This window comes from Littorina saxatilis, linkage group LG17, assembly GCF_037325665.1.
Source record: "Littorina saxatilis isolate snail1 linkage group LG17, US_GU_Lsax_2.0, whole genome shotgun sequence".
NCBI classification, from domain to species: Eukaryota; Metazoa; Mollusca; class Gastropoda; order Littorinimorpha; family Littorinidae; genus Littorina; species Littorina saxatilis.
In genome coordinates, this window is record NC_090261.1 from 63,062,228 (window position 1) to 63,088,670 (window position 26,443).

At 42.5% G+C, this 26,443-nt stretch overlaps 1 protein-coding gene across 12 annotated transcripts in view; it reads left to right on the forward strand.

Moving 5' to 3' along the window:
• Positions 1-25,860, forward strand: part of LOC138952072 (CLK4-associating serine/arginine rich protein-like) — an 81,302-nt gene extending 55,442 nt beyond the window's left edge. The window contains exons 14-22 of one of the 12 annotated variants that reach the window (XM_070323648.1): positions 1,435-1,572; positions 6,064-6,112; positions 12,380-12,440; positions 13,405-13,463; positions 16,646-16,866; positions 21,158-22,399; positions 22,437-22,475; positions 22,513-22,993; positions 24,828-25,860. In XM_070323648.1, coding sequence (XP_070179749.1) covers positions 1,435-1,572; positions 6,064-6,112; positions 12,380-12,440; positions 13,405-13,463; positions 16,646-16,866; positions 21,158-21,221 — 592 coding nt within the window. In that variant the 3' untranslated portion in view covers positions 21,222-22,399; positions 22,437-22,475; positions 22,513-22,993; positions 24,828-25,860. Of the gene's footprint in view, positions 1-1,434; positions 1,573-6,063; positions 6,117-12,379; positions 12,441-13,404; positions 13,464-16,645; positions 16,867-21,157; positions 22,994-24,827 lie in introns of those variants that run through there. The other 11 variants (XM_070323654.1, XM_070323656.1, XM_070323655.1 and 8 more) reach the window with 11 other exon arrangements.
• The last annotated feature ends 583 nt before the right edge of the window (positions 25,861-26,443 follow it).

A 26,443-nucleotide genomic window follows, 5' to 3' on the forward strand; every position in this document is an offset into this window, starting at 1 on the left:
TGCCATCGCTTCCACGATTGCGGCCGCTACTGGTCGCAGAACTGAACACTTGATCAGGTCCTCCCTCATCGCTAATGTCCTTTCGGGTATTAGCAATGCAGCGGTGTCTAAACCTCTGGTTTCATTTCCCAAGGGGGATGTCTTTCTGGTCCTCAAACTCCTGCGTAGCAATGAGTTTGAACCCCTGGCAGGCATCAGTATCAAGTTGCTGATTTTTAAGACTAATTGTTCCTCATCGCTTTAGCCACTTGCCGTAGACTCAGTGGTATTCAAGCTTTGAGTGGCCTGGACTTTGACATTGAGTTCACCACACAGCAGTGGTTGCTAGCATGGTCACGTCAGTCTAAGGTATGTTTCTTGGGTATATTTTCTTTTACGGTAGTACTGTTCGAAAATTGCCTGGGTATCTTAATCCTTGGATTTAAGTGATTTTGATTAAGGAGTTTAATACTCTACATATCACCCTCACACCACTCTGGTATTCTGTGCAAGAATAGTACTGTCGAGGTAAGTGTTATATTGACTGTAAGGCTTCTTTTTAAGCCTACTGTCTATATGATACTTACCGAGACAGTACTATTAGAGTTTCCCTCCCGCCTCCCCTCTTGATATGTTATGGGCTTTTTGAGGGTCTGCAGCTCATAAAGAAAGAGGACGCGCCACCTACATCCTGTAAGGGGGAAGCACTCGGACAGTGCTTGGGATCCACGGTGGCGCATGGTTATGGGAGATAATTGTACCCACTCAGCGTTTTGTCCAATTTTTTCGGCCTATAATAGATAATGTGCAAGAATAGTACTGTCTCGGTAAGTATCATATAGACAGTAGGCTTAAAAAGAAGCCTTACACTCACATGGGCTGTGCATTCAGTTTAACCCTTTCGCTGCCTGTAGGACATCCTGGGTAACTTGCATTAAGGGGGCAACAAACGGTTGAATAAAGAACAGAAGAAGAAGAAGAAAAACAACAAACAAGCAATGTGTGAGCCGTGGTTTCATTGATGCATCAAGGGCACGCTGTAATTTGTCAATTCAGGTAAATACCGGCTATGCTTATCTACACAAATATTTCCTGACAGCAAACGGGTTCATTCCCTGTTCAGCATGGACATTTCCCTGTTCAGGATGGACATTTCCCTGTTCAGGATGGACATTTCCCTGTTCAGGATGGACATTTCCCTGTTCAGCATGGACATTTCCCTGTTCAGGATGGACATTTCCCTGTTCAGGATGAACATTTCTGCTTGATGAGTTTGTGAAGTTGAATACTTTGCGTGGCGTTTTTTTGCTGTGTAGTTGAATATTTTGAGTGACCTTGCTTTGCTGTGTAGTTGACTTCTTTGAGTGACCATGCTTTGCTGTGTAGTTGAATACTTTGACATTGCTTTACTGTGTAGTTGACTTCTTTGAGTGACCTTGCTTTGCTGTGTGACAGGTCAATGTCCACCAGTCCCCAGCGGCCCGCAGCGGTCAAGCGTTACCGTCGCCACTCCCTGTCGTCACGCTCCAGCGCCAGTGATGACGAAGACAGCAAGTCAACCAAGAAAGACGGGGCGTCTTCTTCCAGAAATAAGTAAGACTGCAGTAACACACTAGCCTGACCTTTAGTCATTGATAAGTGGGCAGTGATGAAATAAGTAAGACTGCAGCAGACTGGGTCAAATCACACTGCACATAGACTGGGCAGTTTATAGTCCTTGTTAAGTGTACAGTGATGAAAAAAGTAAGACTGCAGTAACTGGCCTATAGTCCTTGCTAAGTGGACAGCCGACCACGAAGGGCCATATCAGGGCAGTGCTGCTTTGACATATATCGTGCGCCACACACAAGACAGAAGTCGCAGCACAGGCTTCATGTCTCACCCAGTCACATTATTCTGACACCGGACCAACCAGTCCTAGCACTAACCCCATAATGCCAGACGCCAGGCGGAGCAGCCACTAGATTGCCCATTGTAAAGTCTTAGGTTTGACCCAGCCGGGGTTCGAACCCACGACCTCCCGATCACGGGGCGGACGCCTTACCACTAGGCCAACCGTGCCGGTTAAGACTGCAGTAACTCTGGCCTATAGTCCTTGCTAAGTGTACAGTGATGAAATAAGTAAGACTGCAGTAACTCTGGCCTATAGTCCTTGCTAAGTATACTGTGATGAAATAAGAAAGACTGCAGTAACTCTGGCCTATAGTCCTTGTTAAGTGAACGGTGATGAAATAAGTAAGACTGCAGTAACTCTGGCCTATAGTCCTTGCTAAGTGTACTGTGATGAAATAAGAAAGACTGCAGTTTGTTTGTTTGTTTGCTTAACGCCCAGCCGACCACGAAGGGCTATATCAGGGCGGTGCTGCCTTGACGTATAACGTGCGCCACACACAAGACAGAAGTCGCAGCACAGGCTTCATGTCTCACCCAGTCACATTATTCTGACACCGGACCAACCAGTCCCAGCACTAACCCCAAAATGACCGGCACGGTTGGCCTAGTGGTAAGGCGTCCGCCCCGTGATCGGGAGGTCGTGGGTTCGAACCCCGGCCGGGTCAAACCTAAGACTTTAAAATGGGCAATCTATTGGCTGCTCCGTCTGGCATTATGGGGTTAGTGCTAGGACTGGCTGGTCCGGTGTCAGAATAATGTGACTGGGTGAGACATGAAGCCTGTGCTGCGACTTCTGTCTTGTGTGTGGTGCACGTTATATGTCAAAGCAGCACCGCCCTGATATGACCCTTCGTGGTCGGCTGGGCGTATACAGTGATGAAATAAGTAAGACTGCAGTAACTCTGGCCTATAGTCCTTGCTAAGTGTACAGTGATGAAATAAGTAAGACTGCAGTAACTCTGGCCTATAGTCCTTGCTAAGTGTACTGTGATGAAATAAGAAAGACTGCAGTAACTCTGGCCTATAGTCATTGTTAAGTGCACAGTGATGAAATAAGTAAGACTGCAGCAGACTGGGTCAAATCACACTGCACATAGAGTGGGCAGGCTATAGTTCTTGCTAAATGTACAGTGATGAAATAAGTAAGACTGCAGCAGACTGGGTCAAATCACACTGCACATAGACTGGGCAGGCTATAGTTCTTGCTAAGTGGACAGTGATGAAATAAGAAAGACTGCAGTAACTCTGGCCTGTAGTTCTTGCTAAGTGTACAGTGGTGAAATAAGTAAGACTGCAGCAGACTGGGTCAAATCACACTGCACATAGACTGGGCAGGCTATAGTCCTTGCTAAGTGGACAGTGATGAAATAAGCAAGACTGCAGCAGACTGGGTCAAATCACACTGCACATAGACTGGGTCAAATCACACTGCACATAGAGTGGGCAGGCTATAGTCCTTGTTAAGTGTACAGTGATGAAATAAGTAAGACTGCAGTAACATTGGCCTATAGTTCTTGCTAAATGTACAGTGATGAAATAAGTAAGACTGCAGCAGACTGGGTCAAATCACGCTGCACATAGACTGGGTCAAATCACACTGCACATAGACTGGGCAGCCTATAGTCCTTGCTAAGTGTACAGTGATGAAATAAGTGATAAAAAAAATTCCTCTTTCGAGAAAAAAAAATCAAGGAACAAAAATTTAAAAAGACAATCTGCCTTTAGTATAACCAATGTCCTCCATAAAACAGTCACTTCATTCAGTGAGATTTCTCCTGCGTGAGTCACTTTTGATGTTGAGAGCCGTTCAATGGTTACTGGCAAGACAAGAACTGTTTTACATTTGGTGAGGTTTTTTGCTGTGTAAAATTCAAGAAACCCCTACTTTTCCAAGATTTATTTTTAAATTAATACCAATCCCTGACTGGGTCAAATCACAGTGCAGTTGTGCACTTGTTGAGTTGTGTTTGTGACGTGATGAAAAGCGAGCCAGGTTTGTTGAGTTGTGTTAGTGACGTGATGAAAACTGAGCCAGGTTTGTTGTGTTGTGTTTGTGACATGTTGAAAAGTGAACCAGGTTTGTTGTGTTGTGTTTGGACATGATGAAAAGTGAACCAGGTTTGTTGTGTTTGTGACGTGATGAAAAGTGAACCAGGTTGTTGTGTTTGTGACGTGATGAAAAGTGAACCAGGTTTGTTGTGTTTGTGACGTGTTGAAAAGTGAACCAGGTTTGTTGTGTTTGTGACGTGATGAAAAGTGAACCAGGTTGTTGTGTTTGTGACGTGATGAAAAGTGAACCAGGTTTGTTGTGTTGTGTTTGTGACGTGTTGAAAAGTGAGCCAGGTTGTTGTGTTGTGTTTGTGACGTGTTGAAAAGTGAGCCAGTTTGTTGTGTTGTGATGTGATGAAAGTGAGCCAGGTTTGTTGTGTTGTGTTTGTGACATGTTGAAAAGTGAACCAGGTTTGTTGTGTTGTGTTTGTGACGTGATGAAAAGTGAACCAGGTTTGTTGTGTTGTTTGTGACGTGATGAAAAGTGAACCAGGTTGTTGTGTTTGTGACGTGATGAAAAGTGAACCAGGTTTGTTGTGTTGTGTTTGTGACGTGATGAAAAGTGAGCCAGGTTTGTTGTGTTGTGTTTGTGCGGTGATGAAAAGTGAACCAGGTTTGTTGTGTTTGTGACGTGATGAAAAGTGAGCCAGGTTTGTTGTGTTGTGTTTGTGCGGTGATGAAAAGTGAACCAGGTTTGTTGTGTTGTGTTTGTGACGTGATGAAAAGTGAACCAGGTGTGTTGTGTTTGTGACGTGATGAAAAGTGAGCCAGGTTGTTGTGTTGTGTTTGTGACGTGATGAAAAGTGAACCAGGTTTGTTGTGTTGTTTGTGACGTGATGAAAAGTGAACCAGGTTTGTTGTGTTGTGTTTGTGAGGTGATGAAAAGTGAGCCAGGTTTGTTGTGTTGTGTTTGTGACGTGATGAAAAGTGAACCAGGTTGTTCTGTTGTGTGACGTGATGAAAAGTGAACCAGGTTTGTTGTGTTGTGTTTGTGACGTGATGAAAAGTGAACCAGGTGTGTTGTGTTTGTGACGTGATGAAAAGTGAACCAGGTTTGTTGTGTTGTGTTTGTGACGTGATGAAAAGTGAGCCAGGTTGTTGTGTTGTGTTTGTGACGTGATGAAAACTGAGCCAGGTTTGTTGTGTTGTGTTTGTGACGTGATGAAAAGTGAACCAGGTTTGTTGTGTTGTGTTTGTGACGTGATGCAAAGTGAACCAGGTTGTTGTGTTGTGTTAGTGACATGATGAAAAGTGAACCAGGTTTGTTGTGTTGTGTTTGTGACGTGATGAAAAGTGAACCAGGTTGTTGTGTTGTGTTTGGACATGATGAAAAGTGAACCAGGTTTGTTGTGTTAGTGACGTGATGAAAACTGAGCCAGGTTTGTTGTGTTGTGTTTGTGACGTGATGAAAAGTGAACCAGGTTGTTCTGTTGTGTTTGTGACGTGATGAAAAGTGAACCAGGTTTGTTGTGTTGTGTTTGTGATGTGATGAAAAATGAGCCAGGTTGTTGTGTTGTGTTTGTGACGTGATGAAAAGTGAACCAGGTTGTTGTGTTGTGTTAGTGACATGATGAAAAGTGAGCCAGGTTTGTTGTGTTGTGTTTGTGATGTGATGAAAAGTGAGCCAGGTTGTTGTGTTGTGTTTGTGACGTGATGAAAAGTGAACCAGGTTGTTGTGTTGTGTTAGTGACATGATGAAAAGTGAGCCAGGTTTGTTGTGTTGTGTTAGTGACATGATGAAAGTGAGCCAGGTTTGTTGAGTTGTGTTTGTGACGTGATGAAAAGTGAGCCAGGTTTGTTGTGTTGTGTTAGTGACGTGATGAAAACTGAGCCAGGTTTGTTGTGTTGTGTTTGTGACATGATGAAAGTGAGCCAGGTTTGTTGTGTTGTGTTAGTGACGTGATGAAAACTGAGCCAGGTTTGTTGTGTTGTGTTTGTGACGTGATGAAAAGTGAACCAGGTTGTTGTGTTGTGTTAGTGACATGATGAAAAGTGAGCCAGGTTTGTTGTGTTGTGTTAGTGACATGATGAAAGTGAGCCAGGTTTGTTGAGTTGTGTTTGTGACGTGATGAAAAGTGAGCCAGGTTTGTGTTGTTGTTTTAGTGACATGTTGAAATTTGAGCCAGGTTTGTTGTGTTGCAGGTCTGGAGACGGGTCCAGCTTACAGGGTAACTCGGGCGGAGGTTCTCAAGTCAGTAAGAGCCTGTCTATGTGCAAAAGCTTCACCCTTACAAACCCAATGCTACAGTAGTCTTCCTTTCACACCTCATTTTTTGCAACAGACATTATAACAATCAGGAAGTCAAACTCATTCTCTCTTTGACAGTAGACTGAAAGAGTGTAGACTGGTTCCATCTGTGACTGTAGACTTAACTCATTTGCTGCGCGTCTAAATTTCCCCTGTGTTCCCTGCCAACGCGCGATTTAGAGCCATTTTGAAAAAATTATTAAAAATCAACAACACAAGATAACCTTACATACCTTATGTTTTTGCAAAGTTTGGAACTTACTCTTTTAGAAAATATATGAAACATTTGAAAGTACATACCTTTTGTTGTCTTCATATCCAGGCAAAATATCCAATTTGAAGCAAAACAAAAAAACTTTCTACGTCATGGGTTCATCATACACAATGTCATGATCGACACTTGCATTGCCCGAATCATCACCCAAATGATCGTCCATTGGCACAAACTCGTCACCAGAATCTAAAATATCATCTCCACTATCATCATCACTGAGGTCAAGATCAGAACCGTACTGAATAACACGTTCTAGCACTCTTTTCAAGTTACTACGTCTCAGCAGAACGATCCGCCATCTTGGAAAAGTCAAAACACGTGGGTCGCACACCGTCAACAAAATTTTTATTAATCCCAACAATTTAAGGGAAGGAACTGTTTACAGTGAATGGTACCACTGTAGACAGATAGAAGTTCATTGCAGGGGTTGTTTCCCTTGGTCAGCAGGACCGTTTACACCGTTAAAAATTCGTGATATCCGTCGGAACTCAAGTACCGGCACGCAGCCAACGCTAAACACAGGTGTCGGAATTCCAGTTCCGACACGCAGCGAATGAGTTAAAGAAATGCAACACTGGTTAAGACACATTCCCTCTGTGAAGGTAGTGTAACCGAGTGCCAAATGTACTTTGCCCTGATCACGGGGTCAAATAATACAGAGTGCTCCTTTCTCACCAAGCTCAAACACTCAAAACAACTGACACAAGTTAAATTACCAGGTTCTTTATTTCCATAAGATGATGAGGGGAATGTGTGGGAAAGCGGGGGTTTACCTTCAAATACAAAACTTCCCATGTACAGTGAAACCCGGCTATATTGAAGTGGCACGGGACCCGGGAAGACCTTCAATATAGCCGGAACTTCAATATAGGCAATTCTCGGTTATATTGAATTTCCCTCCTTGTTCCTTCAGAAATTCAATATAACCGAACTTTTTTTCACTATACGTTCTTATTTCCGTGTCCACACATTGCGTTTGATGTGAGATATATTCCCATTAATCTTTCACCTGTTGGCTGTTGTTCTTCGAGCCTCCTTGCTTTTTTCTGCACACACACACGGACACACACTCACACACACGCACGCCCCCCCCTCCCTTACACACACAAACACACATTCCATATTCCTCAGCTACTTCTTTTCTTTTTTTGCAGCCAGTTTCCAGCTTCTGAATAAGCTCGATTTTTCTTTTAATTGTCAGACTCACCCTTTTTACATTTAGTCAAGTTTTGACTAAATATTTTAACATAGAGGGGGAATCGAGACGATGGTCGTGGTGTGTCTGTCTGTCTGTCTGTCTGTCTGTGCGTGTGTGTGTGTAGAGCGATTCAGAGTGAACTACTGGACCGATCTTTATGAAATTTGACATGAGAGTTCCTGGGTATGATATCCCCGGACTAAATACAGGTCAGTTGTTCTTATTCAAGGCATGCTAAACTTTGTCAGCATGAATGTTTCCTTGTTGTGAGAACTATAGTTCGATCTCCATTGTTGTTTAAATGTTGCATGTCTCACACACACAATCAAACACACGACTCAGCCCTGATTTTTCCTCTTTATTCAAACTCTCTGTGGTCACATCTTGAAAACCATTCACATCGTGTTTGGCATCGATGTGTAGGTCAGAATGTCCTCTCTCAGCTGATGTCCGTTTTGCAATAGCCACACAAACGAGACGATAAGTAAAGGTAACAAACAAAAAGTACACGTTTTCCCAGCTGTGATATGCCTGTGCCACACAACCGCTGTTATCAATTTCCCACGCTGTGGTAATTTTAGAACTCTGGCTTGGGCTGGCGCTGCGCTTATCAGCGCTCGCTGGCAGCAGGGAAAGTTTCGGGAAACTGAGCGTGCGGCCTGAAACAGGCGTGCACCCCTCTAACGAAACTTAACTGCACCCCTCTACCGAAATCTAACTGCACCCGTCTAACGAAATCTAACTGCACACCTCTAACGAAATCTAACTGAACCCCTCTAACGAAACCCCGTCGCACATTCCGCCATTCTGTAAATCACAGAATGCACGTCATAAGCATACATAAACAACTCAACAATTTCAACCACCACAAACTAAATCCTTTAACAACAACAAAACACATCATTCCTTCCAAATAACATGCCTACAAATACAATACAGTTCTCTCAAACACTCAAACGGTTTTCTAAATCATTCAATAAACAAATGTTTTCCCGAACATTCAACTCACAAAACAATCTACTTGAACATTCAAATAAATCCTCCCAAAGCATGTCACAACCTGCACACTTTAATGCTGTTTTACCCATTATATAAAAATAGCATATGAATAACATACCCGTCTCAGAAAAATCACATCACGGTTCCTTTTCTGTTCGTAGCAAACCTGCCACGCGACCGCTCACTGGATACGTCTGTTCTGTTCGAAGCCCCAGCGAAAAGTGAATACCCCAACCCACAACATCCCGCGTGCCTACGTCACAAGGTTAAAACAAATTCAACTCAGAGGGGTGTCGGGTACCGAAAAGCGATCATTTTACCTATGCAAATTTAAGAATCGGCTCTTCCGCCAGACCATTTCAATACAGACAAAACACAGTCTCGGAAACCTTAGTGGATGTTTGAGTCCTCGATAGCACAGAGGTACCACGAGTTCACGAGTTCAAACGGATGCGCAAAAGTACATGTGTACCGTAACTGTCATTCAGTCACAGGCTTACATCAGACTTAAAGAAATGCAACACTGCTTGGGGTTAAGACTCATTCCCTCTGTGAAGGTAGACTTAAAGAAATGCAACACTGGTTGGGGTTGAGACTCATTCCCTCTGTGATTAGACTTAAAGAAATGCAACACTGGTAAGGGTTAAGACTCATTCCCTCTGTGGTTAAACTTAATGAAATGCAACACTGGTAGAGGTTAAGACTCATTCCCTCTGTGGTTAGACTTAATGAAATGCAACACTGTTTGGGGTTGAGACTCATTCCCTCTGTGATGGTAGACTTAATGAAATGCAACACTGGTTGGGGTTAAGACTCATTCCCTCTGTAGTTAAACTTAATGAAATGCAACACTGGTTGGGGTTAAGACTCATTCCCTCTGTGAAGGTAGACTTAATGAAATGCAACACTGGTTGGGGTTAAGACTCATTCCCTCTGGTTAGACTTAATGAAATGCAACACTGGTTGGGGGTAAGACTTGTCGAGTGAAAGAAATGCAATATTAGTGACTACATTAGTGTTGTTAAGACAGTGACTCACTGACTGCATTAGTGTTGTTAAGACGGTGACTACATTAGTGTTGTTAAGATAGTGACTACATAAGTGTTGTTAAGACAGTGGCTACATTAGTGTTGTTAAGACAGTGACTACATTAGTGTTGTTAAGACAGTGACTGCATAAGTGTTGTTAAGACAGTGACTGCATAAGTGTTGTTAAGACAGTGACTACATTAGTGTTGTTAAAACAGTGATTGCATTAGTGTTGTTAAGACAGTGGCTATATTAGTGTTGTTAAGACAGTGACTCACTGACTGCATTAGTGTTGTTAAGACAGTGACTCACTGAATGCATTAGTGTTGTTAAGACAGTGACTACATTAGTGTTGTTAAGACAGTGACTACATTAGTGTTGTTAAGACAGTGACTACATTAGTGTTGTTAAGACAGTGACTACATTAGTGTTAAGACACTGACTACATTAGTGTTGTTAAGACACTGACTACATGAGTGTTGTTAAGACAGTGACTACATGAGTGTTGTTAAGACACTGACTACATGAGTGTTGTTAAGACAGTGACTACATGAGTGTTGTTAATACAGTGACTACATGAGTGTTGTTAAGACAGTGACTACATTAGTGTTGTTAAGACAGTGACTACATTAGTGTTGTTATGACAGTGACTACATTAGTGTTGTTAAGACAGTGACTACATTAGTGTTGTTATGACAGTGACTACATTAGTGTTGTTAAGACAGTGACTACGGATTGGATTGGATTGGATTGGATAAGATTTACAGTCCAGTGAGGTTACCCTCATGGAAATTCGGGCTGCTTTCTCCCCGGGGAAAGCGAGCTGCCATACATACGGCGCTACCCATATTTTTTTTTTTTCCTGCATGCGTGTATTCATGTTTCCTGAGACTTAATGCCGTGTGAGATGGAATTTTTTTACTTTTATTCCAAGTCCCACGGGTATTTGATTCCCGCAGTGGGGCACTGCGGTTATGAAATTAAAGGCCCCTCCTGTTTTTGGAACCGCAGGAGCTTTCTAGTTTGCTGTTAGGTAGATTTTTGGTTCCTCTTTCCTGTCATGCGCTCTTTTTCTTCATGAATTCTTTTCTTTTTTCTGCCTTCTTGCTCATTCACCTGTATTTTTTCCAAAAATCTCTTCTCTTGCCGCTTGTCTCGCGATTCATGTATAGTTTAATCTGTTAGTGTTCTGATGTAAGTCCAGCAGTAGATAGGTTAAGCCTATTTTAACATACTGGAAACTGGTAATCTTCCAGTAGGTATTAATTTAGTTTTACTAAAGCCTGCTGGGACACAAGTAATGGGTTAGTGCATTTGTAAACAGGAATCGCTTGACAAGTGGCCCCCTTCATCCCCCCCTTCCTCGTCCTGATATGGCTCTGCGTAGTCGGCTGGACGTTAAGCAACAAATAAACAAACAAACAAACAAACAAACGGGTATTTGATGGACATTTTTATCTATGCCTATACAATTTTGCCAGGAAAGACCCTTTTGTCAATCGTGGGATCTTTAACGTGCACACCCCAATGTAGTGTACACGAAGGGACCTCGGTTTTTCGTCTCATCCGAAAGACTATCACTTGAACCCACCACCTAGGTTAGGAAAGGGGGGAAGAAAATTGCGGCCTGACCCAGGCCTGAACACGCAACCTCTCGCTTCCGAGCGCAAGTGCGTTACCACTCGGCCACCCAGTCCTACATTAGTGTTGTTAAGACAGTGACTACATTAGTGTTGTTATGACAGTGACTACATTAGTGTTGTTATGACAGTGACTACATTAGTGTTGTTATGACAGTGACTACATTAGTGTTGTTAAGACAGTGACTACATTAGTGTTGTTAAGACAGTGACTACATGAGTGTTGTTAAGACAGTGACTACATTAGTGTTGTTAAGACAGTGACTACATTAGTGTTGTTAAGACAGTGACTACATTAGTGTTGTTAAGACAGTGACTACATTAGTGTTGTTAAGACAGTGACTACATTAGTGTTGTTATGACAGTGACTACATTAGTGTTGTTATGACAGTGACTACATTAGTGTTGTTAAGACAGTGACTACATTAGTGTTGTTAAGACAGTGACTACATGAGTGTTGTTAAGACAGTGACTACATTAGTGTTGTTAAGACAGTGACTACATTAGTGTTGTTAAGACAGTGACTACATGAGTGTTGTTAAGACAGTGACTGCATTAGTGTTAAGACAGTGACTACATTAGTGTTGTTAAGACAGTGACTACATTAGTGTTGTTAAGACAGTGGCTACATTAGTGTTGTTAAGACAGTGACTACATTAGTGTTGTTAAGACAGTGACTACATTAGTGTTAAGACAGTGACTGCATTAGTGTTGTAAAGATAGTGACTACATTAGTGTTTTTAAGACAGTGACTACATTAGTGTTGTTAAGACAGTGACTGCATTAGTGTTGTTAAGATACTGACTACATTAGTGTTAAGACAGTGACTGCATTAGTGTTGTTAAGATACTGACTACATTAGTGTTGTTAAGACAGTGACTGCATTAGTGTTGTTAAGACAGTGGCTACATTAGTGTTGTTAAGACAGTGACTACATTAGTGTTGTTAAGACAGTGACTGAATTAGTGTTGTTAAGACAGTGACTGAGTTAGGTTTGTTAAGAGTGGCTGAATTAGTGTTGTTAAGACAGTGACTGAGTTAAGTGTTGTTAAGACTGGCTGTTGCTTGCAGGGCAAACTGACACCACGGGAGCGACTGAAGCGAAGGATGCAGGCACAGCTGATCAAACAATGTGAGTGACTGCAAACAGGCCAAACACCATCTCTTAGCTTGTGTGTGTCAATATGCATTGTGAGTGACTGCAAACAGGTCAAACACCATCACTTAGCTTTTGTCTGTCAATATGCAATGTTGTCCTTAGCCTTTGTTTACCCTTTATAAAGTCAGGTGACTGCAAACAGGTCAAACACCATCTCTTAGCTTGTGTGTGTCAATATGCATTGTGAGTGACAGCTAACAGGTCAAACACCATCTCTTAGCTTGTGTGTGTCAATATGGATTGTGAGTGACTGCAAACAGGTCAAACACCATCTCTTAGCTTGTGTGTGTCAATATGCATTGTGAGTGACTGCAAACAGGTCAAACACCATCTCTTAGTTTGTGTGTGTCAATTTACTCAATATGCATTATAAGTGACTGCAAACAGGTCAAACACCATCTCTTAGTTTGTGTGTGTCAATATGCATTGTGAGTGACTGCAAACAGGTCAAACACCATCTCTTAGTTTGTGTGTGCCAATATGCATTGTGAGTGACTGCTAACAGGTCAAACACCATCTCTTAGTTTGTTTATGTCAATATGCATTGTAGTCCTTAGCCTTTGTCTACCCTTTATACAGTCAGGTGCCCTGAAGCTATTTTGGGTGACTACTGGGTAAAGTGACAACAGTCTGACAAAAAGGTTGAAGGATGGACATTTGTCTTGGTGTAGACACATTTTCAGCCAATATAATGCAGACACAGTTAGTGAGGGCACCAGCTCAAGCATAAGCTGAAGTAATGAATATCACTTTTCTCTTGTAGACACATTTTGAGCCAGTAGAATGCTGGAACACAGTTAGGGCTCAAGCATAAGCTGAAGTAATGAATATCACTTTTCTCTTGTAGAAACAATTTGAGCCAGTAGAATGCTGGAACACAGTTAGGGCTCAAGCATAAGCTGATGACATTGTAATGAATATCACTTTTCTCTTGCAGACAAAGCAGACAAAAAGGCTGAAGTCTCAAAAATATCCAAGATAGAGCAGGAAAGAATGGTATGTAAGTGCGTGTTGTGAGAAAAAATGGTGTGTATGTCATTGCCCCCATGTGTTGTGCACAAAAACCAATCTCTTTAATTTTGCGGATAAAAAAAAATACTACAATGCTTTCTTGTGCGCGTGAACTATATTATACACTCTTCAAAAATAGTTAAGGATCACTTTTTTACAAGCACGCCACACAAAACAGACAAGACCGAATTCTTTCTTTTTTTTTAAATTATATAATTGTACAACCAAGGAGTAATGACAAACAAAGCAAAGATCGAACGCGGCAGCGACAATTTAGCTAGAGTGTGTCAAACGTGACAACCCTCGAAAATGGAATTCACAACAATGTGAATCAGTGTCAATAACGCGTGTGCCCTCCGTTGTGTGCCAGGCATTCAACACATCGTTGGCGCATGGAGTGGATCAGGTTGCATATGAATGCTCTGGGAACTCCATTCCACTCCTGCTGGAGCCATTGCAGCAGTTGACCCAGATTGGCAGGAGGAGAGTGATGTTGCTGTACCCGACGACAAAGCTGGTCCCACATGTGCTCTATGGGGTTCAGGTCCGGGCTGTTGGCTGGCCACAGCATCCTGTTGACCCTGGCCTGCTGGATGAAGGTGTTTACAGCTGCAGAGCGATGGGGAGGTGCGTTGTGATCCTGAAGAATCGCACGAGGGCCGATCGCTTGGAGGGCTGGAACGACCAGGGGTTGCAGGATCTCATTCTAGTAGCGGACACCGGTCAAGTTGCCCACTACATGGTACAGAGGTGTCCTTAGACGTGTGCTGATCCTTCCCCAGACCATCACAGAGCCTCCGCCAAAACGCTGTCGTTCCAGAACAGCGCCTTCTGCGAAGCGCTCTCTGTGACGCCTCCACACTCGGATGCGACCATCAGCAGGTTCCAAGCAAAAGCGGGACTCATCTGTAAACAACACCTGAGCCCACTGCTGACTTTGCCACCTCACATGTTGAGTGCACCAGGCTCGGCGAGCTGCTCGGTGATTAGCAGTCAGGGTTGTTCCTCGGACTGGACGCCTTGCACGCAAGCCAAAGTTGTGTAAGCGGTTTCGGGTCGTCTGACCACTAACAACAGTGTTGGTGGTAGCTTGTAGGCGTTGCCTAATGTTGTTTGCCGTAGCCATTCTTTGTTGCATGGCCTGCCTCTGAATGAAGCGATCCTCTCTTTGTGTGGTGACTCTGGGCCGACCAGAACGTTGTCGCTCCTGCACTCTTCCAGTTGCGTGGAATCTCTGTTTTAGTCTGATGATGACAGAGGGAGCCACTGCAAGCCTCTGGGCCACTTGCCTCTCAGCAACACCGTCTTGTAGCCATCCTATTGCCCTTCCTCTATCCAAATCGCTCAGTTTTCTTCGTGGGGGCATGTTGCTACTGTGCATAATTGTGTCAGCGTGTCAACCTTTAAACACAAGCTGGTGAGCGATGTTCATAGCCAGGACCCTGTTGTAGCACGTGCATCACAACCTTTTGCCCTGGCATGCATGATACAAATTTCATGGGGCTATAAAAAACACCCTTTTTCTTCCAAAATGCAGAAGCTTTTGAGAAGTCCCACAAAGGGAAATAACTCTGCCTGCCAAACAAAATTCTAGGTCAAGACTCATTGTTCATTTGTTAACTCAAACACATTAATCTTTTAATTATTATATCGGTGTTTACTTTTTTGGCAATTTTTTATAATTAGATCCGTTTTTTCAACCGTTCCTTAACTTTTTTTGAAGAGTGTATGTGCTTACACTGACATGTTTTATCCCAAGTTGAAAGGGACACATGCACAATTTATGTTTCACCATAAGGGGTTAAATTGAATTTTATTTTATTTCTATGACCCTGCATTGCTTTGAAACTCATTCTTTGAATGGATTGCCTGGTTGTGTGTGTGCAAGTCATGTATCTACTGTGTGTTGGTTGTGTGTGTGCAAGTCATGTATCTACTGTGTGTTGATGGAGTGTGTTGATGCAGTGTGTTGATGGTGTGTATTGATGCAGTGTGTTGATGGTGTGTGTTGATGCAGTGTGTTGATGGTGTGTGTTGATGGTGTGTGTTGATGGTGTGTGTTGATGCAGTGTGTTGATGGTGTGTGTTGATGCAGTGTGTTGTTGATGCAGTGTGTGTTGATGCAGTGTGTTGATGGTATGTGTTGATGGTGTGTGTTGATGGTGTGTGTTGATGATGTGTGTTGATGGTGTGTGTTGATGGTGTGTGTTGATGGTGTATGTTGATGGTGTGTGATGTGTGTTGATGGTGTTTGTTGATGCAGCGTGTTGATGCAGTGTGTTGATGGTGTGTATTGATGCGGTGTGTTGATGGTGTGAGTTGATGCAGTGTGTTGATGCAGTGTGTTGATGGTGTGTGTTGATGCAGTGTGTTGATGGTGTGTGTTGATGCAGTGTGTTGATGGTGTGTGTTGATGCAGTGTGTTGATGGTGTGTGTGGATGCAGTGTGTTGATGGTGTGTGTTGATGCAGTACGTTGATGCAGTGTGTTGATGGTGTGTGTTGATGCAGTACGTTGATGCAGTGTGTTGATGGTGTGTGTTGATGCAGTACGTTGATGCAGTGTGTTGATGGTGTGTGTTGATGCAGTGTGTTGATGGTGTGTGTTGATGCAGTGTGTTGATGGTGTGTGTTGATGCAGTGTGTTGATGGTGTGTGTTGATGCAGTGTGTTGATGGTGTGTGTGGATGCAGTGTGTTGATGGTGTGTGTTGATGCAGTGTGTTGATGGTGTGTGTTGATGCAGTACGTTGATGGTGTGTGTTGATGCAGTACGTTGATGCAGTGTGTTGATGGTGTGTGTTGATGCAGTGTGTTGATGGTGTGTGTGGATGCAGTGTGTTGATGGTGTGTGTTGATGCAGTACGTTGATGCAGTGTGTTGATGCAGTGTGTTGATGGTGTGTGTTGATGCAGTGTGTTGATGCAGTGTGTTGATGGTGTGTGTTGATGCAGTGTGTTGATGCAGTGTGTTGATGGTGTGTGTTGATGGTGTGTGTTGATGGTGTGTGTTGATGGTGTGTGTTGATGCAGTGTGTTGATGCAGTACGTTGATGCAGTACGTTGATGCAGTGTGTTGATGCAGTACGTTGATGCAGTGTGTTGATGCAGTGTGTTGATGCAGTGTGTTGATGCAGCGTGTTGATGCAGTGTGTGGATACCTGTGACAGGACCGGGAGGAAGAGTTGCGCACCAGGACGATGGAGATGCGTCGCAGGGAGCGAGAAAAGCGACACAGGGAGATGGAGGCCTTGGAGCGTGAACGCAAGTTGCGTGGCGCTGAGAGCGATGACACTGACACCAGCGACAGTGACAAGGAGTACAGCCGTCGCAGGCACAGCAGTCGTAGCGACAGCCGGGAAAACTCGCCAATGGACACCGCTAGGAGGAGGTACGAAGGGCTTTATCTCTCACACACAAATCACGCTCGCACACAAACACACATGTACCATGCACACACACACACACACATAACACGCACCATGCTCACACACACACATACCACGCACACACATACCACGCACACACACCATGTACATACATGCAGACATACAGAGCACATTTTTGGGTGAACCATGCTCAAAGTTTGGTTGGTTTCAAAGGATGACACAAAACGGGTAATAAACCAAATAAAAAATAAAAATAAAAAAAATTCTTTGATTTAAACAAGTTTATTCAGTAAATTTCATTGGAATATTGCCGCATACATGAAATAAGGAACATGGAGCACAACAAGCTAGGCTTATGAGCTTTTTTACATTTAGTCAAGACGAGACGAGGGTGTGGTGTATGTGTGTCTGTGCGTGTGTGTGTGTGTAGAGCGATTCAGACTAAACTACTGGACCAATCTTTATGAAATTTTACATGACAGTTCCTGGGAATGATATCCCCGGACGTTTTTTTCTTTTTTTCGATAAATGTCTTTGATGACGTCATATCCGGCTTTTTGTAAAAGTTGAGTCACACCCTCATTTTTCAATCAAATTGATTGAAATTTTGGCCAAGCAATCTTCGACGAAGGCCGGACTTCGGTATTGCATTTCAGCTTGGTGGCTTAACACTATTGTGACTAGCATTGCCACGGCGTTAACGTCCTGCCTGCCCAAGCTTGCCACCAAGAAACTTCCCAAAAAACAGTAACTGTAAAGAAATCTGTCTAGCAAGCTTGAATTAAGTCCAATCACCACCAAATTTTGTGTACTAATTAAAAAATGGATGCCCAGTTCAGTCGTGCTATTTATAAGTTTGTCACGCGATTTGTTTTAGCAAAGGGGGGGTGAAAGGGGGATAATTTGTGTTTTTTAACGTTTTTTTGTGTGTGTTTTCTTTTCCACTGCTTTTTGACTCACATGCGAAGCAAAAGTGAGTCTATGTACTCACCCGAGTCGTCCGTCCGTCCGTCCGTCCGGCCGGCCGGCCGGCCGGCCGGAAAACTTTAACGTTGGATATTTCTTGGACACTATTCAGTCTATCAGTACCAAATTTGGCAAGATGGTGTATGATGACAAGGCCCCAAAAAACATACATAGCATCTTGACCTTGCTTCAAGGTCAAGGTCGCAGGGGCCATAAATGTTGTCTAAAAAACAGCTATTTTTCACATTTTTCCCATTTTCTCTGAAGTTTTTGAGATTGAATACCTCACCTATATATGATATATAGGGCAAAGTAAGCCCCATCTTTTGATACCAGTTTGGTTTACCTTGCTTCAAGGTCAAGGTCACAGGAGCTCTTCAAAGTTGGATTGTATACATATTTTGAAGTGACCTTGACCCTGAACTATGGAAGATAACTGTTTCAAACTTAAAAAAATATGTGGGGCACATGTTATGCTTTCATCATGAGACACATTTGGTCACATATGATCAAGGTCAAGGTCACTTTGACCCTTATGAAATGTGACCAAAATAAGGTAGTGAACCACTAAAAGTGACCATATCTCATGGTAGAAAGAGCCAATAAGCACCAATGTACTTCCTATGTCTTGAATTAACAGCTTTGTGTTGCTTGACCTTGGGTCAAGGTCACATGTATCTTGGTAGGAAAAATGTGTAAAGCAGTTCTTGCTAGGTTTAGCTGAAGGTCAAGGTCATGTAAAGGTCAAGCATGTGAGTCGTATGGGCTTTGCCCTTCTTGTTTAAAAGTTATTTTTTAACAGAAAGTATTATAAATAATTTTATAACCAAACAAGGTGTAAAACCTATGAATTAGCTGAAATATTGTTAAAATTCTACACAGAAATAAGGAGACAGTACAAAGAAAACAAGTCGCGTAAGGCGAAATTACTACATTTAGTCAAGCTGTCGAACTCAGTCACGGGATGAAACTGAACGCACTGTATTTATTCACTAAGACAGCTTCGTCAATCCCCGCGTGAAGGAAATCGCTCACCTTCCACGTGCAAAACGTAGTGATATTGACACGCCAGATTAGCGCGGTAGGGTATTGTGCTAAGCAGGAAAGCGCGCTTTTCTGTATTCTTGTTAAATTTCTGAGCTTGTTTTGAATACAACCTATCATATCTATATGTTTTTGGAATCAGGAAATGATCACGAATAAGATGACATTATTTTTGGATCGATTTCTTAGATTTTAATCGTAAAACTAATTATTCTATTTTCGTTAATTGTGATCACATTTTAAGAGTAAACATGATATATGTACATATTTTTAGATTTAAAATGTGATGAAGAATACGATGCAATCAATTTTAAGTTTTAAATTTTAAATTTGCGAAAAATCGATTTTAATGACAATTTTAATGAGCAAACTCATTAATTAAATTTTAAGCTTTCAAGCTGAAATGCAATACCAAAGTCCGCGCTTCGTCGAAGATTACTTGACCAAAATTTCAACCAATTTGGTTGAAAAATGAGAGCGTGACAGTGCCGCCTCAACTTTCACGAAAAGCCGGATATGACGTCATCGAAGACATTTATCAAAAAAATGAAAAAAACTTTCGGGGATATCAATGCCAGGAACTCTCATGGAAAATGTCATAAAGATCGGTCCAGTAGTTTGGTCTGAATCGCTCTACACACACGCACACACACACACACACACACACACACACATACACCACACCCTCGTCTCGATTCCCCCCCCTACGTTAAAACATTTAGTTTTGACGAAATGTAAAAACAAGCAAATCCCGCATTCACTCACAGCATCCTGACTCAAATGAAACAAAACTGTGACACTCACCAAATGATGTCTAGGTAATCCATATTGTTCTTAACTACACTTTAACATGGAATGTATGTATGTATGTATGTAGGTATGTATGCATGTGTGTTGGTGTGTCGGTGTGCAAGTAAAAAGGGTATTGTAGTTGTACATATATTACTTTAGATATTTTTTTTGTTATCATGGGTTTTATGAATTTTCTTCTCTTATTCTTTTATAATTATTAATTAATGACCTATATGTGCTGATGACCAATATAATTTCCTTTGTTGGATCAATAAAATGTTATGAGTTATGAGTTAATATAAGTCACATTTTCACAACAAAGTCCCAACTGTTCACCTATGAACATTTCCAAAAGGATAATGAGGCTCCAGCCATCCATTGTTATCAGTGCTGCCACGCCCCCCTTGCAACTACACATTCGAAGATTCATGCAGTACCACCCAAACACGTGTAGTTTTCCGACTCGTACTAGCAACAACAGGACTGTTTCTTCCTCAATATCACTGCTATTATCGCTTTCTTGAGGCGAAAACAACACGTCGGAATCATGATCTACAGGGTCCTCAAGATCCAACATCCGGAGAATCTCCTCCCGTGACAAGGCTCGCCTTCGATTCATTTTTTTTCTCGAAAAAACCATACAAATCAGGCTAATTTTGCATATGGCGGAAGGGCACGCAAAGTGTGTCAAGGGAAACAACTCAATTTACTGCAAGCTTCAAAAACCGGGAAGCAATCACGAGTCGTGTACCCTGTATGGCTCTTACTGAAAAATGCGCGTCCCGTCCATGGGCGTGTCAGCGCGGTTACTGATTTATCAGTGTCCCGTCGCGAAAGTGTTAAAAATTAATTAATGACTTTGGTCATTAAAAATCTGAAAATTGTAAAAAAAAAAAAAAATTTATAAAACGATCCAAATTTACGTTCATCTTATTCTTTATCATGTTCTGATTCCAAAAACATATCAATATGTTATATTTGGATTAAAAACAAGCTCTGAAAATTAAAAATATAAAAATTATGATCGAGATTAACTTTCCGAAATCGATTTAAAAACAATTTCATCTTATTCCTTGTCGGTTCCTGATTCTAAAAACATATAGATGTGATATGTTTGGATTAAAAACACGCTCAGAAAGTTAAAACGAAGAGAGGTACAGTAAAGCGTGCTATGAAGCACAGCGCAACCGCTACCGCTACCGCGCCAAACAGGCTCGTAACTTTCACTGCCTTTTGCACTAGCGGCGGACTACGTTCAGTTTCATTCTGTGATTTCCACAGCTTGACTAAAGTAGTAATTTCGCCTTACGCGACTTGTTTTCTTTGTGGCTGCCTGCTTGCCTTTTCCATTTTATGTTGGGGTTTATTCTGTGGATTTGGAATATGAAAGAGTTTCATCATTATTTGTGCATAGCCCGGTCTTTTGCTCCTGGGTATATTGAGGGGTGTATACATTTCACCCTGTTTTTTATGTCTCTGTTTAATCTATAGGTCTGTGTCGCGATCCAGGTCCAGGTCTACATCTTCAGAGCGAAGAGGACTGGTGTCTTACTGAGCAACATTCAGACTGGTGTCTTGTTGAGCAACATTCAGACTGGTGTCTTGCTGAGCAACATTCAGACTGGTGTCTTGCTGAGCAACATTCAGACTGGTGTCTTGCTGAGCAACATTCAGACTGGTGTCTTGCTGAGCAACATTCAGACGCTGTGTACCCTGTTAGTGATGTTTCATGACTGTGTACTGTGTGGGGGGCATTTCATGCAATACAAGCCCTGTTCAGAGAGGTTAGATGACTGTATGCAATGCAAGCCCTCCAGCAGACCTGTTTACCCTTACGATTTTGGCGTAATTTAGTACGATTTTCTGCAAAAAATACGCCATTCCGCTATCCGTGTCAAGACTACGATTTTCATAAAAAAAATTAAAAAAAATTAAATTAATTAACATGTTTGGCATTGTTTTTTTCGATGGCAAAATGGGGTGAAAAAGCACAGGACTGACCAGAGATCATGTCTGTCTGATGAGACGCTGGAGAGCCTTCTAGTGGTGAAGTCTCGCCCTCACTCATTCGGCAAGCGCAAGTACAGTAAAGAAGCGCTTGACACACTGAAAAAGGCCTACTACGAGCAAAACAAAAAGAATCAGTGATGCATGTGCTTTTCATGTGATCTTCTTTGAAATTATAATGACTACAAAAACTGACTGATGTGTTTTGTTTGTGAATGATGGATATATGTGCATGATTGCGTTTCGCAGACACAGTTGTCATGTGCGTTGTAATTGGCGACGAATGCTGGATGATTACTATTTTTGTGCCAGGATTACTATTTTTGGGGCTGAGCATTACTCCAAAACACTTATGGGGGTAAACAGGTCTGCTCTAGAGAGAGGTTAGATGACTGTATGCAATGCAAGCCCTGTAGAGAGAGGTTAGATGACTGTATGCAATGAAAGCCCTGTTCAGAGGTTAGATGACTGTATGCAATACAAGCCCTGTAGAGAGAGGTTAGATGACTGTATGCAATGCAAGCCCTGTAGAGAGGTTAGATGACTGTATGCAATGCAAGCCCTGTAGAGAGAGGTTAGATGACTGTATGCAGTGCAAGCCCTGAAGAGAGAGGTTAGATGACTATGCAATGCAAGCCCTGTGGAGAGAGGTTAGATGACTGTATGCAATGAAAGCCCTGTTCAGAGGTTAGATGACTGTATGCAATACAAGCCCTGTAGAGAGAGGTTAGATGACTGTATGCAATGCAAGCCCTGTTCAGAGGTTAGATGACTGTATGCAATACAAGCCCTGTAGAGAGAGGTTAGATGACTGTATGCAATGCAAGCCCTGTTCAGAGGTTAGATGACTGTATGCAATACAAGCCCTGAAGAGAGAGGTTAGATGACTATGCAATGCAAGCCCTGTGGAGAGAGGTTAGATGACTGTATGCAATGCAAGCCCTGTAGAGAGAGGTTAGATGACTGTATGCAATACAAGCCCTGTAGAGAGAGGTTAGATGACTGTATGCAATGCAAGCCCTGTAGAGAGAGGTTAGATGACTGTATGCAATACAAGCCCTGTAGAGAGAGGTTAGATGACTGTAGAGAGAGGTTAGATGACTGTATGCAATACAAGCCCTGTTCACAGGTTAGATGACTGTATGCAATGCAAGCCCTGTAGAGAGAGGTTAGATGACTGTATGCAATGCAAGCCCTGTAGAGAGAGGTTAGATGACTGTATGCAATGCAAGCCCTGTAGAGAGAGGTTAGATGACTGCAATACAAGCCCTGTAGAGAGAGGTTAGATGACTGTATGCAATGCAAGCCCTGTGGAGAAAGGTTAGATGACTGTATCAGACCTGTTTACACTACACATTGAGCGTAGTAAACTACGATTTTGGTCCCCAAACTACGCAACTACGCATGTTTGTCTTATACTACGCAAACGTTTCGTTTCGACTACACATTTTGACATTTTGAATGCGCAAAAACGCGAGCGAGTTCCGATCCATAATTTGTACTAACCGGTTGTGTACTGCGTGCAAAACATGCCCGGCGCCCGCGAGAGTAGCGTAGTCAGTTGGTCTTGCTGCTGTTATTACAACTATCGCGGGCGTTTCAGCACATACTTTTCTGAACGCGGTCACTTCCTAGCTCATTCTTTCTGGAGGGAAAAAAATGGCTACAGCGACGAACACGGATTCAGAAGACTTTGGCGATCAACCGCCACGGAGCAAAAAAAAGAAGCTTGGTCAAACTCCCAGCAAGGCTTTTCTGCCAAAGTACTATGAGGAGCATCCATGCCTAGTTTCGTGGAGAAAAGGGAAGCATTTTGCCCACTGCACTGTGTGCAACACGGCTTTTTCAGAGAAGCACAGTGGGCTTTACGACCGTGTAACCGCCACAAGAAAAGCACTTCTCATGAGGAATTCGAGAAATCCCGACCAAAGCAGAGGAAAAATTGGACTGTTTTGTGAAGAAACCCGTGCCAGGGAAAGAAGACCAAGACAAGCTCACTTTTGAGAGATCGGTAACCAGAGCAGAGGCAATGACCTGCCATATTATTATTATTGCCGACACAAACCTGTTCTGTTTATATGCAAATTTGCCTTCATGTACACATTGACATACTCCCAGTCCCTACTTTTTGTGACTTGATGTTCTCAGATTGTCACAGGTCTTGAATAGGGGGTCCCACTGTATATGAACTGCATACCCCTCAACATAGCTTTTTTTTAACAAATGCATGGGTGAAACTGGTCAAATAAAGATTTTTTTTTTTTTTTTTTTCGCCGGCGATTTGATCTGTATTTTCTCACAGTGACCGGACATCGCTGAATCTTTGTTTCCCTGAGCGCGCGAATTATTGGACTTCAGCTTGGCATTTGTTATCATTGTTTACTGTGCAAATTTGTGTGTTTGAGATACCAGGAAAGGCCTACTTTTACCCTTAGTTAAAAAGCCTGATTTTTCGTTTTCTTCCGGGGGGCTTCGCCCCCCTGGGCCCCCTAAGAGGGCGTTGCCCCTGCACCCCACCAGGGTGTGGGCGGCCCCTGGAGCCCGGCCTCATTTTCTTTATTTTTAATTCTGATCAGTTTCACCCATGCAAATGTTCCAAACTAGTTAATAAATTTTTTTCTTAACAAATAAACTTAATGCTTGGCTTGTATTTTTGTGGGGAGTATTGTTCACATTGTAATAGTTTTGTTTGGAGTGTTGAGTGTTTGTTTTAGTACGGTATAAGTAACTGTTCTGTTTTGCGGTTTGGGTTGATCAAATTGAAATACTACACATTCACCTGCCAAACTACACATTTGCCTTATTTTCACACCCAAAACTACACATGGTACATTTCAGGGGTAGGCAGGTCTGCTGTATGCAGTGCAAGCCCTGAAGAGAGAGGTTAGATGACTGTATGCAATACAAGCCCTGTAGAGAGAGGTTAGATGACTGTATGCAATACAAGCCCTGTAGAGAGAGGTTAGATGACTATGCAATACAAGCCCTGTAGAGAGAGGTTAGATGACTGTATGCAATGCAAGCCCTGTAGAGAGAGGTTAGATGACTGTATGCAATACAAGCCCTGTAGAGAGAGGTTAGATGACTGTATGCAATGCAAGCCCTGTAGAGAGAGGTTAGATGACTGTATGCAATGCAAGCCCTGTAGAGAGAGGTTAGATGACTGTATGCAGTGCAAGCCCTGTGGAGAGAGGTTTGATGACCATGTACGGTGCACGTATGGTTGATGACTATGACATGGAAGCCCTGTACAGATAGGTTTGATGACTATGCCATGTAAGCCCTGTACAGATAGGTTTGATGACTATGACATGTAAGCCCTGTACAGATAGGTTTGATGACTATGACATGTAAGCCCTGTACAGAGTCAGATAGGTTTGATGACTATGACATGCAAGCCCTGTACAGATTGGTTTGATGACTATGCCATGCAGGCCCTGTACAGATAGGTTTGATGACTATGCCATGCAGGCCCTGTGCATATAGGTTTGATGACTATGCCATGCAGGCCCTGTGCATATAGGTTTGATGACTATGCCATGCAGGCCCTGTACAGATAGGTTTGATGACTATGCCATGCAGGCCCTGTGCATATAGGTTTGATGACTATGCCATGCAGGCCCTGTACAGATAGGTTTGATGACTATGACATGGAAGCCCTGTACAGATAGGTTTGATGACTATGCCATGTGGTGTGAACTGTGCTTCCTGCCTTGTCAGTGATCATGTATGTTCGTGAGGGTGCTGATACAATTCATACCTTGTGTGTGTGTGTGTGTGTGCTGCCGGTTGCTGTTACTTTGTTGATTTGAAAATTGTTTTTGTTCTGTCACATAACGGTTCGCCACAGAGACCTACAGTCGCACGATTTCTCACCAAATGTTTAAAGTTGTGTTTGATTTATTTCAATTTGTTGCATGGAGTGCAGTTGCAGCTGTTTGTAGGAGCTTGTATGGATGTTAATCCTCTTCCTCTTCCAGTCTCACAGTTTGTAGGAGCATGTATGGATGTTAATCCTCTTCCAGCCTGCATGGATGAAAAGGAGTCGGAATGTTTGATGTTAATGTACAAGAGGTGAACAAATGATCGTTTTGTTCTGCCCAATGTAGCTGGCAGGAAGTACACAGTATGAAGTCATGTTGAGGTATTGATGCTCATAAGATCACTGCAATAAAGTGAGAAATTACTACCAGTGTTTGTGTGTGATATTTTTGACTTGCCTGAGTAATCTGCTAGTTATAGGTATCGGCAGTGTCAGAGGGAGGGTGAGCTGGCCATCCCTGAACAAGAAACTGAAAGGAGTACTCTTCATCAAAAACGGTCTCAGATGGCCACTAATAGGAGCTACACAAGCTAAAATGATATCCTATAGTCCGGACTGAGTCAAAGAATGTTTAACAAAATTTGTGTTCAATTTGATTAAAAGATGTGGTCGCCACAGTGCTGCCTCAACCTTTTTAAAAAGCCGTTATTAATGACGTGTTGGGATAATACCTGGAAAAAGTAGGTTTAGTTTCATGATAATCTGGTAGATTTTCTTAGTATCGCGGTGTATGCACACACAAACACACACACACCTTGTCATAGGCTACAAGGCTGTTTCCTTAAATTTACCCATCCAACTACCAGATCTTTTCATTTTTACAATTTAAAGATATGCGTCAGTGAATGTAATGTTTCCCATCATGCATCACTGAATGTAATGTTTCCCATCATTCATCTGTTGGTTGCCTCCTTTGATTTTCATTTTTGAACATTTCTGAGAAAAAC